The 19,450-nt window shown below is 35.0% G+C and overlaps 1 protein-coding gene across 12 annotated transcripts in view; it reads left to right on the forward strand.

The window, feature by feature from the left end:
* The window catches only part of LOC109072264 (rap guanine nucleotide exchange factor 2-like), a 106,717-nt gene that overhangs the window by 23,085 nt on the left and 64,182 nt on the right, over positions 1-19,450 (forward strand). For all 12 annotated transcript variants that reach the window (XM_042738176.1, XM_042738168.1, XM_042738165.1 and 9 more), the window contains exons 2-3: positions 3,738-3,808; positions 5,515-5,571. In XM_042738176.1, coding sequence (XP_042594110.1) covers positions 3,738-3,808; positions 5,515-5,571 — 128 coding nt within the window. The remainder of the gene's footprint in view (positions 1-3,737; positions 3,809-5,514; positions 5,572-19,450) is intronic.

Consider the following 19,450-nt stretch of genomic DNA (forward strand, 5'->3'; position numbering starts at 1 on the left):
GTAAACTATTCCTTGACCACTATGTTTCCAGTGCAATAAATTGTCTCTCCACATTGAAGTGAAAATACATAAAGAGTGAAAGAGAGACAATAACAATCAGTCAGAAAAGTTTTGCTAATTAATATAGCTAGAATTATATTGAGCATTATTTTGAACTTATATTTGTCCAGACTGACAAAAAGTCCTGTTGCATGTCATGGTTAGAAACCTATTTCCGAGGTCTTCTGCTCATATTTGCTGCATTATATCTGATTATTAGTTTCTTTTGAGGTGTGTACAGAACACATGAAATAGGCTGTACAGGTAGAGTCTTGTGGCTTTGTTCATTGAGTTTTGTGAAGGTTTTAGTCAAGGCTTCTGTTGTTTGCATAACTCACCGGTTTCATCACTGCTTCTCTACCTGTTCTCAGCGGCATTTGTCTTTCAGCTTGTTACCACGGCACCCGCTGACTCCCACAAGAGTTGCGTAACCACTGAGGGCTGAGTGCCCTGGGCTTTACATATTGTGTTTGACCAATCACAAAACACAATGGTCCCTTTGTCACAAAGCACTCTGGGAGGAAGTAGTCACAATGCTGAAAGAGAGGACAAACTATCTGCAAAAACCTTGTGGCGTTTAACTCTGAACCTGGCATCTGTTGGAAAATTGTGCCAGAGGCTCACCCTTTTGTTAAAAAAAATAAAATAAAAAATAAATAAATAAATGTGGTGGTGGTTGTTTTAGTGGAAATTCCTCCAGATTCTCAGATCACCCTTTTGCTGTGTGTGTGTGTGTAAACAGTGCCCACGATGTGTGAATGATTCAGACCCAGCATCAAGACCATTTGGTTAATATGCCAATAGTAAAATTGATGCTCTCTCCCCACCCCATGCCAATATTGATTTTTTTTTTTTAATAGTATGCTATAAAAGGCATAACTGTTATATCTGATGGATCCGAAAACAGTTAATGTATAATCAATAACCACAAGCACTTTAATTTTTTTTTTAAAATAAATAAATAAAGAAAGAAAGAAAGAAATCTACCAGGACATTATCCGTTCATTTACAGACATTTTTGTCAACTCTAAAACACAAATCTAAAATTTTAAATGTCAGTAAAACACCAATAAACAATCAAGAGGAATCAAGAGGAAAATTCCTTAATTTTAATACAGTACAGATGTATTTCAATTAGCAAAAATATTTTGAATAGTTTTAGTTGACAGCAACAATTTCAGTCAGAGCACAAAAGAGAAAGAAAATGCTCACTTAGAGTATGTTTGTTCATTTTTTCAGTTTTTGAATAAACTTAACTAGATGTTAATTTCAACATTTAAATAGGATTTTATCATATGTACAACTGATGAAAAATAGCAAAGAATGACTTTTAGTTCAAAACTCTTCTTCTCATTGTGTATTTAGACTAGAGCAAACTTGTAGTGGTCTCATTATGAACTCCTGGCACAGAGAGAAAATAAAGGAGTGAAAAATCCTCATGGGGACACTGGGACTGAAGAAATGGGGTTCTGCACATTCTTTCCATGTTGAATTTGGTAATATTTGAGGGTGGGGGGAGAGAGAGAGAGAGAGAGAGAGAGAGAAAGAAAGCCACAGTGTTCTGGTAGAGCTTCATTCCAGCCAGTAGAGGCGTTAAGAGGAGCAGAAAGAGCTGGACAGAATCCGTGAATTCTTACACCAGCCTGACATCTAGTGAAGGATTTGTGTGGTGCACCTCAGCCAGAATGTCCTTTGTCATTGTCACAGTCTTATTGTTCTTTTTGTGCTGGATAAAGCAAGAATCACTATTACTGATGATCATATTTAGGGTTTTGGATTTGGACAAATCAAAAGCATTACATTTAACGTGTAACATGTGCCACACCGTTTGAGCTACAGAAATGAATGATGACTGAAATGATTTGGCTTTGTTGAAGTGCGATGTGCTATTGCGTTTCTAAGCAGTCAGACTGAGTGCACCATAGACTCAAAACAACTTAGCAATTACAATTTTACAATAATAATAATAAAAAAAGTTTTTAAATAATTGTAATAAACTCTACTTTGCACTCATTTAGTAAAAAAATATTAAATTAATATATAGATTAAATAAGATGCCTTTGGGCATATGTCTTAAGTAGTTTTTTTTATAGCCATATAATACTATTGTATAATAAAATTATTATAGTAGTATACAAAATTTTAATAAGCTCTTCTGTGCACTCATTTAGTAATAAAATGACTAAATTAGTAAATAAAAATACATTTGGCCGTGTGTTTTTATATTCTTATTTTAAATAGTCTTATATTTCTTTAATACATTTTTATATATATATATATATATATATATATATATATATATATATATATATATATATATATATATATATATATATATATATATATATATATATATACAAAAAATATTTAAAGAATTTCCCTAATAATAATAATAATTAACTAAATCTATTTTTTTTCTATTATTATTCTTCTTTCTCGTTATTTATTTTTGGTTTATTTGATTTTTTTTAGTTTTTATATTGATAAATAATGACAAGAGTAATGATTTATTATATTATTTGTTTATATTATTCCTATTTATATAATATATTTTTTTTATTTATATTTTTCTTCATAATTTCACCTAAGACTTCATGCAGTGTACTGCTTTTAACAGCAGGTGGTGACAAAATATCATTTAAGCAATTTTTTATTCTGCCTCTTTTGAAATGGAGGTCCCCATAAGATTCCAGTGCAGTTTGTCCATATGACCTTGCCCTCTATAACCTTTGTAGAAATGTAAATTTAGGGTCACCCGCCCCCTTTCAAACATTGAGCCTGCAAAACACCATTTAAGATGCTTTGTTGTTTTACCTTAGAGTCAATACTTCACTTTCATCTGGTCTGGATCTGCATCTCAACACATTTAGTAACAAATGACCAAACGTACTACCTATTCTGTCTAGTCTTAATAGGAAAACAAGGAGGCAGAGGTTTACTTGTACTATATCAGAAAGCAAATGTTTGGCGAGCTGTGTGTTTGTATTTGTGTTCCTTGTCACACAGGGTCTCTCAGTTCATAATCAAGTGTGTCTGTGTGTGAGCACAGAACCTCTTTTGTCCTCCTCGCTATCCCAGCATGCTTTTGTGAGCACAAAGGCAGCCCAGTTCTGGCGTCAGTGATCTTGTGCTTGTGGAAGGGGACAGGGCCCGCTGTATGCTCAGCCTCAGATACATGGTCACTGTGATGGGTTTGTCTGAAGAACCTCTTATTGCTCAAGCAAGACACTCTCTGGTGAAAGGAACTTTATAGGGACCTGAGACTCTTTGTTCAGTAGTATCTTGCCAAGCTTGTTTGTAATGTACTTCTATAAATGATATTTAAATTAAAAAGTGGTTTGAAATGGGCCATAATAATGTATCTAATAGAAAAGCGTTGTAAGGTTAGATGTAACTTTTAATTGCTGTAATCACGAATACATGTACCGGTCAATCAGAATATATAGTATATATTTTTTTCTTATTAGCATCATTCATTTTTTATACTATATTATTATTTGCTGCTTTGCTGCCGGTTTCCCGTATTTTTATAGAGAAATTTCATTTCTGTTCTGTAACTGCATTTCATCATGTGGTTCAGCACTTTTCAGTGTGATATCAATGTCTTCTTGTCCTTTGCTGAGAATTCTGGGAGAACGTGTGCTTTTACAGATGAATAGACTTTGATCTTTTCTCTTTCTTTCTCTTCTTACCTGCAGGACCTGGAGATCGTTTATTCCTACTTGCATGGAATGGAGGCACTGTCCAATCTTCGTGAACACCAGCTGAGGTAAAACTGAAGGAAGGATTTGATAAATGGATGAAAAAAATGCACAAATGTTTTTGAGGTCAAGCAGGTGATGTATGGTGGGTTATGCATACAGATGCGTGAAAGTTTTGCTGAGTTTGGGTTGATTCATTATTTTATTACAAAACTAGTAAAGATATTTTGTTGTTTTAGAATTTGAACAATTATTTTTATTTTTTAAATCTTTCTAAATTTATTGCAAATTGTATATATTTTTTATTTTATGTTGCACAAAGTCAGATAGTTTTATATAAATATATATGTATATGTATGTGTATATATATATATATATATATATATATATATATATATGATGTTATATATATAAGATGTTTTTAGATATGTTAAAATATGTTTTTATGTTTTTTTGTGAGCAATTATTTTTACATAATTTTTAGTTATGTTATCCAATAGTGTCAATATTTTGTCAGTTCTATGTCTATTTTTTTATTATCTGTCATTGTTTACTCACCCTCATGTCGTTCCAAATCCAAAAAGACCTTTGTTCATCTTCAGAACTCAAATTAGATATTTTTGATAAAATCTGAGTTCATTCTTTCTGACCCTCCATAGACAGCAATGCAACTGCCTCATACAAGGCCCAGAAAGGTGGTAAGGACATCATTAAAATAGTCCATGTGACATCAACAGTAGTGGTTCAACCGTAATTTTAAGAAGCTACGAGAATACTTTTTGTGTGCAAAGAAAACAAAATAAGACTATTCAACAATTTCTTCTCTTCCATGTCAGAACGCCAGCTCCTGCGACAGCAGAATTACTTTTTGTGCACAAAGAAAATGAAAATTTTCATAAAATTACAGTTGAACCACTGAGGTCACATGGACTAACTATTTTAACCATGTTCTTACTACATTTCTAAGCCTTGTATGTGGTAGTTGCATTGCTGTCTATGCAGGTCAGAAAGCTCTTGGATTTAATCAAAAATATCTTAATTTGTGTTCTGAAGATGAACGAAGGTCTTATGGGTTTGGAACGACATGAGGGTGAATAAATAATGAACTAATAAGATATTTAGATTATTAATGGGGTTAATGATTTGAGTTTTGGCTTAAGGTATTTGCATTGTTTTCTGAACTCTTAAATCGACCTTAGAATGACCTTCTCAAGGATTTCACGTCATAGTTTATACACATGCGGTTGTGAATATCGGGGGGAAAATACTTAGCTACTTGACCACAGTGTTCTAGAACATTCCAAACCCTACCTGACCCCTCCAAATCCCCTTCATTGGTCCGTACACATCTTCAGGAATGTGTCAGATGGACTAGGTAGACTTTCTACCCCCCAACCGAGCTGAACTTTAAGGAATGTCTTTTGAAGAATGTTTTTTCTTTTGGAATGTTTTGTTCTGTGGCGATACATCCGAGTTTGCTTAAACAGCACTTCTGGCATAAACCAACACTGAAATATGTCATGCACAAACAGAGTTTGGTTTGGTCCTCGCTGTTCTTAACAACAGGCAGTCTCTATTGTTTTTCTTTTCGAACACAATGCCAACCAGACCTGAATACCCACAAGACTTTTCATTTTGGTTTCACAACACAATATTTCATATTTCATAATTGCAGACAAAAATATGAGGTTCATTGCTTCTTTTGGAACCATTAAGTTTGGATATGTCACTGATTTATGGTTCTCTCTCTTTCTCTCTTGTCCTCTTTTTTCAGGATAATGTGTGAAACCGTCCGCTACGAAAGACATGAAGCCAACGAAGTGCTCTATTAGTGAGTAACAACCATGCTTTCCATCCAATTTCCTTTTGTTTAAAGCCATTATGCTTCTGTAAGCCTTTATAGGATGTGCGATGCATAACCACAAATAATCTTCAAAGATCATGCCTCTCCAGAAGTGATGATAAATATAGCCCGCTTTTGAGAAGACTTATCAAATCACGAAGGTGAGATGTGAACTCGCTGAAGCAAAAGTGTTATATTCAGCGCTGCATGAGCCTTCTGTTGTGTTATAATGAGTATCCTAGTAGCTGAAAATGGCATTATGAGGAATACAGGGTTTCTGGGTGATACACACACAGCTATTGATCTGCAACATCTAAGACACACTGACCCACTTTAGATTCGCCCTTCATCTGGCATGTGTGTTTTTAAAAAGTCCTTGCTTGTATCCTTTCGATGCTGTTTGAAGTTTATGTTTGTTTTTTTCTGATGCCAAACACCCAAAGCACTTCTTTCTTCCTTTAGCCCAACACATGCACACAAACACACACAAAATAAATATATATATACATATACACTATATATATATTACATATATATATATATATATATATATATATATATATATATATATATATATATATATATACTAATATATATATATAATATATATATAGTATATATATATATATATATATATAGATATATATATATATATAATATATATATATGTATATGTATATATATATATATATATATATATATATATATATAAATATAGTCCTTTGGGTGGACCCAGACACTCCCCTCCAATTTCACACCCTATTTTTCTTTTCTCCAAGAGGAACATGAAGTGTGCGCTTCCCTCCGCGGGTCACTACCTCTTGTCCATAAAGGGGAGCGTCTCATTTACTCATTCTCTCTGATAGCATTTAGGCTTTTGTGTCTGTGTAAGAGTGGAGTTGCTGCCATGAGCTCTTAATTACTGCTGCCAAATTAGGTCACTTTTGGGTCAGTTATATATAGTTATATATATATATACAGTATGTCCCTGTTAGGGCTGCTCGATTATGGCAAAAATCATAATTATGATTTTTTTGGTCAATATTGTAATCATGATTATTTAACACAATTATGAGGGGGCCATATGACCAAAACTTTATATAAGTGATATATTTAAAGAAAGTGATACATATCAAATATGTATTTTCTGTAAATAAGGTTGCTATGACATCTACATAGAGACCAGTGGAATTTCAAACAAACAAACAAAAAGTCCTCAAAATTATTGAAAATTATTAAAAAATAATTAAACTGTCAGTAATAAAAAAGCAAAGGACAAATACAATAGAATAAAAATATACAAATGAAACAAACTATGCTTTAATGTTTTTATTATTATTATTATTATTATTATTATGCAAGTCTCAAGCAGTTTACAGCCTACTACAGAAATGAATAATCAAATGTAAAATAAAACAGCATACCTAGCTTGACGGCATTGTCAGCCGCTGCAATCCACCTGTCACTGAAGTGGCCACGCCCTTAATTATGCAGAACTTTTAGGCTTAATATAATTTAAATGGATGAGTTCTAAAAAAATTCAACCCCCTCACAGTTGTCATGAAGGGCAAAATTAGCTAAATCAACTTTTGCACCAGCTGTAAACATGTTTTTTTTCTGCTGTAAAGTTGGGCATTTTAACATGGGGAGTCTATGGCACTGACTCCCTTTTGCAGCCACCCTCAAGTGGCCAGTCGATGAATTACGAGGGGAGGTTGCTGCTCGTTTGTGTACAGCGTTACGGGGAAACTATTACTGCTCCAAAAGCGGTACCTAGTGGCAAGGAATGAATTTGCATTTTCATTTAGACCAATGCGAAAGGACCATAGACTGTAAAAAAAAAAAAAAAAAAAAAACGACGTGTCTCCACGTCCTTCCGCTATAGAAAAGAGATGCGAAAACAGTGATTAAAAGTGAAAGACAATAAAATAAACCTCAGAAATTAGAAGGTTAGGTGAGGATTTAGGAAAAGAAACAATGTCTAATATTATTCCTCTAATAAACAAAGCTTTTATACTACACTTGTCATAATCAGACCTTATAATTTGTAAATAAATAATTGCTGGATTCAAAACAGCAATTAAAAGGCGATGTGACCGACACTGACAATACATTTTCCCGGAGCATTCAGTGATGTCACTAAACGGTGATGCCACAACTACGAGCATTGTTTCAGCTTCTGAAAAGTTTCTGCATGGACTTAACTAGCCTAGGGCACAGGTTTTCAAGCCCTGGGGCAAAATGGGATGCTCTAAGGAAAATGTATAGCCTATGTAAGTAATAGGCCTAAAATAAAAAAGAACAATTTGTTTTCATAAATAAAAAAAAATAAATATGCGAAATATATCTGACTTAAATAATAACGGATTTAAAACAGAAGTGTGACGGCGCTCCATATACAAGTTCACGGAAAGGAAAGGATGACAACGCGCATTCTGTTTGTTTGAGCACAAATCTTTTTTTTTTTTATTGTGAGTGTGCACAAATAAAAATAAACACTTTTGCATATTAAATCTTACTCCAAATTATTACATTTTTTTTATGTCTCAGCTGCTCGATCGCGCTAACGCCTCGCGCACACACACCCCACATATTCTAGCAATTCAAACTTACATCGCAGTCTGTTCATTATCAAAATAAAATACAGTCAACCAAACATATAAAAGGTTACATTGGTCAGTTTAAATAGACCGTAGTATACCGGTCAACTCTGCGGTTATACCAAGGATGTTTTTACTCATGTGAAGAGGATTATCTTTTCCGTCTATATGCGAATGCGTGTACTGTGTGTGTGAGTGTGTGTGTGTGAGAGAGAGAGAGAGTGTGAGTGTGAGTGTGTGTGTGTGTGTGTGTGAGAGAGAGAGAGAGAAAAACATGGACACTTATTATTCCTTGAATCTTTGCTGTTGCATATTAATTCTCAAAATGTATATGGTGATTAGATTGATTTCAGCCATTTTAAAAATTAAAAAAAAGAAGAAGAAAAAAAACATTACTGTTTTGGTGCACTAACAAAAAAGTAGACCCTAGGAAAAAATGTAAAAGAAAAAAAAAACCTATTCAGAAATATATAGCCACAGCTTTCAACTAAAAGACCTCTGTGTGACATAATTATTGTTCTTTGTGGGTTTGTGTCTTGAATTAATCAACAATTTGGCAAAACAAATGCAGATTACCGGTTCATTTTAAAGGCTCTATCTGATTTGACTGTAGCAAGTTGCACACAACTAAAAGTGTGTGTTTGAAAACAGCAGGAGTTAGACCTCATACAGCATCCTGCTGTTCATTGGCTGCATGGTGGAGATGATAAAAACTTTCTTTTGGAATGCAAGTTTATCTGACTTGTCTAATAGGCAATTGGCAATATTTTTGGTTTATCTAATAGTTGTGGATTTGTATAACTGTGTGAGTCAGTCCTCTGTTTTAGGTGGTTGTTTTCATCTATACACTCTGAAAACTCCCAGTGGCAGACTATTTAAGTACTAACACTCCACTGAGTCTGCTACACCAGCCTAGATGCTGTTCCTCAGCGACTCACTCCACTGTTTTTTTTATTAGACAGCTTGCTGCTTTAAAGCTCGGCACTAATAATAATCTTCAGACTTGTGTGTGCTGCTGCTGATTTCCCTCAGGAACAAACCACTCCCACAGCAACAGCCTCTGAACCACTAGTGCCAAATACACAAACATCATGCTTTCCGAGATGCTATAAAGGCACTCTTTTTATGCTTTATATTTGATCAGGTTGGAAGGACAATAATATCACACTGGGGTTTCTAAAAATATTAGTGATAAAAGTTTTAATGTTTTTACTGGGTCACATTGATTTCTGCTTTCTGTAAATAATATTTAAGCAGTGTTTAAATTTGTTAAACAAGTTAAAAACCTCAGGGGGCTTTGCTCAGGGACTTTTTTTCATGTTCATGCTAATTATGGTCTTAAACAAGAATTAGACATTCACATCATAAATGAAGACGTAATTATTCTGTTTTAGTGGATGATTGATATGGATTTTTTTTCTGTGATTTATATCAGAGTGGTCAATATAGTGCTAATTTTGTATTTTTTTTTTTTAATACAATACTTTTTTCACTACTTACTAGATGTGTGAAGCTCCAGAAATTTCTTTAATTGCTTTGATGTGAGCATTAGGGTTCAATCTCACAATATTTATCACAATACCAGGGGTGTAACGATAAATGTATTCATATTGAACAAGGCTTTATATTTTTTTTAAAGGTATTTTAAAACAGGTCTATTATACAATGAATTACAGGCCTATAATTAAAATATTAACACTGTCCAATAAAAATCAATAAAATAAAAAGCTTTAGCCTATTTCAAGCACCACTTTCAAAAATAACCTGTTTAACACAAAATATGTTTATTCTCATTTTTTTTCTCACTATGTACGGGCCACAAGAGAAATATTAAGGGACTAAATTAAAACAGCTATATACCGTTATCAGCTTATGTTGACGTAAATTTGTCTCTCGTCATCTCTGAGAGAATATGCGGTGTCAGATGCCGGAAGCTCCGTCATTTTTACTGTCACTTTCTGCATAGTGAATTGACTGAGAATAAGATATTCACCAGCACAACACACAGACCAATGCTTATGTGATATCCATTGGCTCGCCTAAGGGCTGGGTGATATGGTCAAAATAATTTATCACAATAATTTTTTTCATATCTGTCAATATCAATAATTATCACGATAAATGTCAAATCTTTATTTCTTTCAAGTTCAAAGCCAGATTTTTGCTCCAAAGTGAAAGTTGTAGGAACCAGACCATTAATGTTCCATAACAAAATAACATAATCTAAATAGAAAAATGTATTTCTTAGTTTCTGCATGTTCTAATGAGTGATATTGTTTCAAATCAAGAAACAGGTTTGATGGTTTGAGCTTGAGTTAGGATGCAGAGATACATTTTTGTTCATTATCAAAGTCAGTAACATCTGTGAAAATTGTAGCAACCTCTGTTTTATATGGTTAAATTTATTCTGACCAAGTTATTTATTTATTTATTTTTTAAATTAAGCATTGGTTTCGCATAGTAGCATACATTTAAATCATGTTAAACACTGTTAACACCACACATAGACATGTGCCGGTATTCGGTAATGTGACATGTCACGGTAATGAATATGCACGTTATTGTTATCGTAAGAACTTCTAAATACCATGAATAATTATTTTAAGAAATCATTTTAAGAATACTTTTCCCATCAACTGGTCAAAATGCACAACACCGCTGTATGCTGTCTGAAAGAGGTGTGTGCGCTCTGATGTAAACAAGCACATGAGAAGGGCATGGGGTAACGCGTGAATGAAAGCACATTCACTCTCTGACAGCAGATGGCGCTAAACTGCAGGAAATGCAGCCGTTACCCTGGAAACCCCATAAATAAAGCAGCACTACTTTCTAAAACATATTTAAATATATTTAAATAGCCATTCAGATTTGTGGATTTGCTATGGTGTTCATCAAAACTCAAAAAACTTAAATATTCAAACATAAAATAACACGCTTTTAAAAACTTTTTTTTACATTTTAATCTGGACTACAACATGCCCTAGATATTGTTTAAAAGCTTTTGGCGCTTAAACATTATATTAAACATTTTTCGAACTCTTCATATCGTTTTAATCAGGAAAATTATATTGCTATAATTATTGTTATCGAATTATCTTCCAGCCCTAACTCTCCTGGTTTAAAACAGAGATATTTCCAACATTGCAATGTACGCAATTACCTCCAACACCGCCCCCACAAGTATTGAAAACATCTGAACCGTGACACCATTGTGTCGTATCGAACCAAACCGTGAATTTTGTGAACCGTTACACCCCTACACAATACATATGTATCTATATTATATGTTGTATATACACTCACTGGCCACTTTATTAGGTACACCTTGCTAGTACCAGGTTGGATCCCCCTTCACCTTCAGAACTGCCTTAATTCTTCGTGGCATATAGTCAACAAGGTATTGGAAACATTCCTCAGAGATTTTGGTCCATATTGACATGATAGCATCACGCAGTTGCTGCACATTTGTCGGCTGCACATCCATGATGCGAATCTCCCTTTCCAGCACATTGAGATCTGATGACTGTGGAGGCCATTTGAGTAAAGTGAACTCATTGTCATGTTCAAGAAACCAGTCTGAGATGATTTGAGCTTTGTGATGTGGTGCATTATCCTGCTGGAAGTAGCCATCAGAAGATGGGTACACTGTAGTCATAAAGGGATGGACATGGTCAGCAACAATACTCAGGTAGGCTGTTTTATTTAAACGATGCTCAATTGGTACTAAGAGGCCCAAAGTGTTCCAAGAAAATATCCCCCACACCATTACACCACCACCACCAACCTGAACCATTGAGACAAGGCAGATGGATCCAAGCTTTCAAGTTCTTTACGCCAAATTCGGACCCTTCCATCTGAATGTCGCAGCAGAAATCGAGACTCATCAGATCAGGCAGCGTTTTTCCAGTCTTCTGTTGTCAAATTTTGGTGAGCTCGTGCAAATTGTAGCCTCTGTTTCCTGTTCTTAGCTAACAGGAGCGGCACCCGGTGTGGTCTTCTGCTGCTGTAGCCCATTTGCTTCAGGGTTCGACGTGTTGTGCATTCAGAGATGGTATTCTGCATACCTTGGTTTTAACCAGTGGTTCTTTGAGTTACTGTTGCCTTTATATCATCTCTAACCAGTCTGCCCATTCTACTCTGACATCAACAAGGCATTTTTGTCCACACAACTGCTGCTCACTGGATATTTTCTCTTTATCTTACCACACTAAATAAAACCAAAATATCATTTTTCATAAAAATACCAATTAAAAAACAATCTCTCCAAATACTCATACCAGCCCGTCTGCCACCAACAACAATTCCACGTTCAAAGTCACTTAAATCCCCTTTCTTCCCCATTCTGATGCTCGGTTTGAACATCAGCAAGTCGTCTTCACCACATCTAGATGCCTAAATGGACTGAGTTGCTGCCATGTGATTGGCTAATTAGCTATTTGTGTTACCAAGTAATTGAACAGGTGTACCTAATAAAGTGGCCGGTGAGTCTATGTTGCAACATATGTTGTTACATACGCAGCAAATCAGCATATTACATTTTAAAATATGCTCATATAGCTCCTAAGTTACTTTAAATTGTAATAATATTTAACAATATTACTTGTTTTACTGCATTTATCAAATAAATGCAGCCTTGGTGAGCATACAAACCCAATTCCAAAAAAGTTGGGACACTGTACAAATTGTGAGTAAAAAAGGAATGGAATAATTTACAAATCTCATAAACTTATATTTTATTCACAATAGAATATAGATAACATATCAAATGTTGAAAGTGAGACATTTTGAAATGTCATGCCAAATATTGGCTTATTTTGGATTTCATGAGAGCTACACATTCCAAAAAAGTTGGGACAGGTAGCAATAAGAGGCCGGAAAAGTTAAATGTACATATAAGGAACAGCTGGAGGTCCAATTTGCATCTTATTAGGTCAATTGGCGACATGATTGGGTATAAAAAGAGCCTCTCAGAGTGGCAGTGTCTCTCAGAAGTCAAGATGGGCAGAGGATCACCAATTCCACCAATGCTGCAGCGAAAAATAGTGGAGCAATATCAGAAAGGAGTTTCTCAGAGAAAAATTGCAAAGAGTTTGAAGTTATCATCATCTACAGTACGTAATATCATCCAAAGATTCAGAGAATCTGGAACAATCTCTGTGCGTAAGGGTCAAGGCAGGAAAACCATACTGGATGCCTGTGATCTTCGGGCCCTTAGACGGCACTGCATCACATACAGGAATGCTACTGTAATGGAAATCACAACATGGGCTCAGGAATACTTCCAGAAAACATTGTCGGTGAACACAATCCACCGTGCCATTCGCAGTTGCTGGCTAAAACTCTATAGGTCAAAAAAGAAGCCATATCTAAACATGATCCAGAAGCACAGGTGTTTTCTCTGGGCCAAGGCTCATTTACAATGGACTGTGGCAAAGTGGAAAACTGTTATGTGGTCAGACGAATCAAAATTTGAAATTCTTTTTGGAAAACTGGGACGCCATTTCATCCGGACTAAAGAGGACAAGGACAACCCAAGTTGTTATCAGCGCTCAGTTCAGAAGCCTGCATCTCTGATGGTATGGGGTTGCATGAGTGCGTGTGGCATGGGCAGCTTACACATCTGGAAAGGCACCATCAATGCTGAAAGGTATATCCAAGTTCTAGAACAACATATGCTCCCATCCAGACATCGTCTCTTTCAAGAAAGACCTTACATTTTCCAACATGACAATGCCAGACCACATACTGCATCAATTACAACATCATGGCTCCGTAGAAGAAGGATCCGGGTACTGAAATGGCCAGCCTGCAGTTCAGATCTTTCACCCATAGAAAACATTTGGCACATCATAAAAAGGGAAATGCAACAAAGAAGACCTAAGACAGTTGAGCAACTAGAAGCCTGTATTAGACAAGAATGGGACAACATTCCTATTCCTAAACTTGAGCAACTTGTCTCCTCAGTCCCCAGACGTTTGCAGACTGTTGTAAAAAGAAGAGGGGATGTCACACAGTGGTAAACATGGCCTTGTCCCAACTTTTTTGAGATGTGTTGATGCCATGAAATTTAAAATCAACTTATTTTTCTCTTAAAATGATACATTTTCTCAGTTTAAACACATTTGATATGTCATCTATGTTGTATTCTGAATAAAATATTGAAATTTGAAACTTCCACATCATTGCATTCTGTTTTTATTCACAATTTGTACAGTGTCCCAACTTTTTTGGAATCGGGTTTGTAGAATACTTCACCAAAAACATGAATAAATCTAAAACGGTAGTGTCTATATATAAACACAAAATTCAAAAGTCAAAATTCACCCTCCCCCCATAAAAAACAAACTTTTTTTTATAATTAATAATAAATAAAACTAAAATAAAACTTTAGTATTTACAGAAAATATGTATTATCTATTGAAGATGACCAGTAGATTAAAAAAATAATAATTATTATAATAAATCATTTACCATATAACTAATATTTCTTAATGTAGAATGCACTGTCTCTGTGAGATTTATAGGAAGATCACTTTGTGTACATCTATGTTGTCACACTCTGGTAAGGCTGCTGTCATCCTGTCATCTCTGCACTGAACAGCCTCAATAGAAATAAAACCCTATAAAAGCCTTTTATGTTTGTAAGAATAGCTGTTAACTTTGAGTCCTCAGGCAACATTCACATAAGAGTGTGTCTGTATGTGAGTGTGTGCATGCAGGAGTGCTGCTCTGTAGTGGCATGGGTGATCCATCATTCTCTACCCTGGTCTGATGCATGCACACACACACACACACATATATGCACACACACACACTCAGCAGAAGGGTTCTCTCCTACAGTCATGGCCACCAGCTGGTATAGAGAAGGTTTCCCTCTCCCCATCACTCTCTCTCTGTATTCCTGCTGGGACTCCCATCAGAGATGCCTAGACATGCCGCTGGGCACAAACACACAGCTCAGACCAGAAATGAAGGCACATCAACATGGATAGAACCACAGTTGTGTCTTTGCTTGATTTAAATGCACATTTAAGATTATTTTTAATTTTGGCAATTTTTGCAATGATAAAACCTTCATAATACCACTAATTAAATATCACATTTACGTTACATTTACATTTAGTCATTTAGCAGATGCTTTTATCCAAAGTGACTTACAAATGAGGACAATGGAAGCAATCAAAATCAACAAAAGGGCAATGATATGCAAGTACTACAACAAGTCTCAGTTAGCTTAACCCAGTACACATAGCAAGATTGTTTTTTTAATTATAGAAAAAAAAGAAAACAGATAGAATATAAAAAGAATAGAGCAAGCTAGTGTTACAGGGCTTTTTTTTGCTTTTGTTAATTGTATGATGAATAAAAAGAAAACAAATAGAATACAAAAAGAATAGAGAAGCTAGTGTTATTTTTTTATTATTATTATTCTTTTTAATAAAACAAGCAGTTAGTAAATAAAGAGTGCAAGCCTGAAAGGGGCAAGTTTTTTTTTCTTTTATAAAGAATATAATTAGAATAAGAGAGTGCTAGAGTTAGAGGGTCAAATAAAGATGGAAGAGATGTGTTTTTAGTCAATTCTTGAAGATGCTCGGATTGAGTCGGGCAGGTCATTTCACGAGGAGGGAACATTTAATGTAAAAGTCTGTGAAATTGATTGTGTGCCTCTTTGGGATGGCACAATAAAGCAATGTCCACTTGCAGAATGCAAGCTTCTTGAGGGCACATAAGTGTGAAGTAATTAATTTAGGTAAAGGGGTGCAGAGCCAGTGGTCGTTTTGTAGGCAAACATTAATGCCTTGAGTATTACTGGAAGTACTATAATGATATCAGTAACTTTGCAATTACTCCAGCTCAGTTTTAGAATTTAATATTTTATGGCTGTCAAAGATAACAGTTACAATTTAAACATTTAAGGTGGTTTAGTTTTCTTTATATTTAATGAAGTTGGTTGTAAATGTTTACAATTTAAAATACCAGGAATTTCCTTTTTTTGATTGACTGAGGATAAGCAGATAAATAACCCCCAAGGATGAATGCATGAAGTCCATATTCCTCCAAACCTTGCCTGACTTCCTGCTCTCGTGTGTGCAACCCAGTCGTTCCTGAGGGGCTGGAGGCTGTTGCTGTGTGCTTGATGAGCATTTGATGAGCGTTGGAAGAGTGTTTCAGTGACCCAGTTCAGTCAGCGCTGCTCCGTTGATGGTGCAGAACATCCTCACGCTCTCCGTCTCTCACCCTCCATCATTCCCGCTCTCTCCTTCACTCTCTGCATTCTGCTGATTAATAATTGAGTGTTTCGTTTTTGTCTGCGCACGCTCGGGAAAAACGATTAAAAGAGGGAGCAGGAGCAGCAATGATGAAGGGAGTGATGCAGAAAGAGAACGAAAAAAGCAAGCAGCGCTCGTGCTGTGTTTGAGAGCAGTCAGGAGCTGCCTCATTAGTCCTATAGAGAAGATGTAATGTGTGCGTGTGTAGGATTTTCGTTTAAGGGCAAACATCCAGAAGTTAGGAGAAGTATTTTTGTACTTAAATGATGTGGAAATCAGTCAATCAACAAATTTGGACTTTGAAATAATGTTCATTAATTAAATAAGGGATAACGTATGTGGCTACTCAACAAATGAATATGAGAATGTGAAACTTTGAAATGAGTTCAAATTATAGTAGTATCTGTAAATTATTTTGCTAAGAAAATAAATTACCCATTACAATGTATGAAATGAACGTCGGAGCAACAAAACAAATACTAAAACTGTACTACAGAAATATTAACATTGAAGCTCTTGGATGTTATTTTTACTGCAATCAATAACAGACACACAAGATTCCAGTAGTTGCGTTTGTATGAAACATAAGCACAACTCTGCGGTGTGATACGAGAGACACTGGTTTCAATTTCTGAATGAGCGTTCCGATGTACAGATTTGCCATGGATGACGGAGAAGATTAGGAAACAGAGTGGCCTTGGTTCCGGAAGTATTTTTCCCATATAAATTTTATAAAATTATAAGTTATGAACCAAATTAACCAGCTATGAGGTGATGCATAACATTACAAAATTTGATTTAAAGAAAAAATGATTTGAAAATTGGAAATCTGAACATGAAAATAATAATAATAATAATTCAAGAACTACAATCCCATTGAAGCATTGTGAAAAATCTATTAATTTAAAGGTAGTGACTGTATGTATCAAAACAACCTTTTTTTGTTTATTTCAAAATATGTACAGTATGTGAAAAACCTGTATATATAGTCTGAAAGCAAAACGTAGGGAGATTGAGTCCATTATGTCATTTTTTTGTGCTTAATTTGATGTATTTTTCAACTTTTAAACAATAATGACCCACACTGTAAAAAATGGAACGAGCTATCTACTTAAAAAAATTATGGTAACAATATTACACATAATATTTTGAGTAGTTTTTAAGGCTTCATTTTTATTTTTGGAATCTACCTGTATAAATCATGTAAAATCTCCTAAATGAATTAATCTGTGACACAATGTATTTAATATAATTAGTGAAATGTGCTCATTTATTTTAAGTTGATTCTCAAAAAGATTTTGAGTGATGCCAGTTTGTATTTGACTTATTGACTGAGTTATTTTTAACATGTAAAAGACTCTATACAGCCAAACAGTAGGAAGTAGGAAAATACTTGAGCAATACTGCACTAGCACTAGCAAAGCTACTGCTAACTGAACAAGGCTTAATGTCTTAGAGGAGTATCCATAACCATATGCTCTACTCTTCTGCACAATGGAAACTTCAACAAAACAGAAACTCTAACTTTAACCATTAATAGATGTTTCCCTTCACTCAAAAACACATAAAATAGCATTTCATTTCAAAATTTACACTCCATATCCAGCCATATGCAAAACATGCTGGGAACTAACAATCACCTCTAAGATAAAACTGCAAAATTGAGCTAATTCTCTTAAAATAAATAGGTAGCCTTCTTTCCTTAATTTTTTTTTTTTTTTTTTAATTTTTAGTTTAATCAGTTCCTCAATTCAAGCCACAAAACTGCTTAAGTTTTCTTTAAAAAATGAGGAAAACACATCTCTTGGTTTTATTAATAAAAACTATACAACACTGAACCACAATTTCTTTAATGAAATATACACACTTTTAATAATCACCTTATTTTATTTATTTATTTATTTTTTATGAAAATTACAAGACCCATGATTCATTTTTTTTACAGTGCAGGGAGGATTTTCTTTTCCTGAAAATGTGAGTTAATGTTATCACACTGGACTAAAACCGAATTAATGACTCACATAGGCTATACAAATTTTTGATACTTTTTGTACTTTCTGAATTATTATGACCAGCAAAAAATGCTTATACATTTCCTGCTATATTATTACCAAATATTATGTTCATTTTTTGGAACTGATTGATCTGAGCTTATGCACCTAAGTAAAAAAAAAAAAAGACTGAATCCAAGATTTGGTGATAAAATAGCGTAACAACCCAACTGTTTCACTCTAATATGATTGACCAATCAGAATCGAGTATTCCAATGACTCATGTGATAAGATGAAGATTTACAAGAAATCTCAGTGCAGACAAAACCTATTAAATCGAATGAAAACAAGTACTATTAAAATGCACAATAATGAAGTGTGCAGTGTAGTGTGATAGCGGGGTTATTTGCTTCATGTTAGGAGTGTCTATCAGCTCATAAACCCCAGCACTGCTTTGGGCCTGTTATCTCACTGGAGTGTGTATCGGCTGTTCTGACTCAGTGATCAAGATGTCCGCTGCTCATTGGATTGCTCCCCTTTCCCATTTCCACTTTTAACACTTACTGGAGAGGGAGACAGACATGGAGCGGGGCTCGCCGGGAGCTAGAAGGACGTCTCTGGCGTCGACCCAGCATGCCTCGGAAGATGTCTAACATTCCTGACTGCTCTGTGACCTGAAAAAAAAGGAGTGTTAAGGGGGATTGTGTGTCAGTGTGTTATTTCCTACACACACACATAATTCAAGCAGTCACATTTCAACTGGCATCACTTACAAGAGGAAGAGAGATGGTGTGTGTTTCGCTCTTGGCCGTTTGGTCACTCTGTCCACTGTTCTCCTCTGGGAATTTCCTTATGTTGTCTTTAGTCTGTGCAAAGGAGTGTATCACTGAACAGAAATGATGACAGTGTTTACATTAAGCATTGATGTTATGTTCATCTGTGTCAGCTATTTTTGCTCTAACCATACAGCAAACCAGGCCACATGTTAGAAATATGCATGTTTTGT

The sequence above is a fragment of the Cyprinus carpio genome, chromosome B14 (genome assembly GCF_018340385.1).
Source record: "Cyprinus carpio isolate SPL01 chromosome B14, ASM1834038v1, whole genome shotgun sequence".
Classification (NCBI taxonomy): domain Eukaryota; kingdom Metazoa; phylum Chordata; class Actinopteri; order Cypriniformes; family Cyprinidae; genus Cyprinus; species Cyprinus carpio.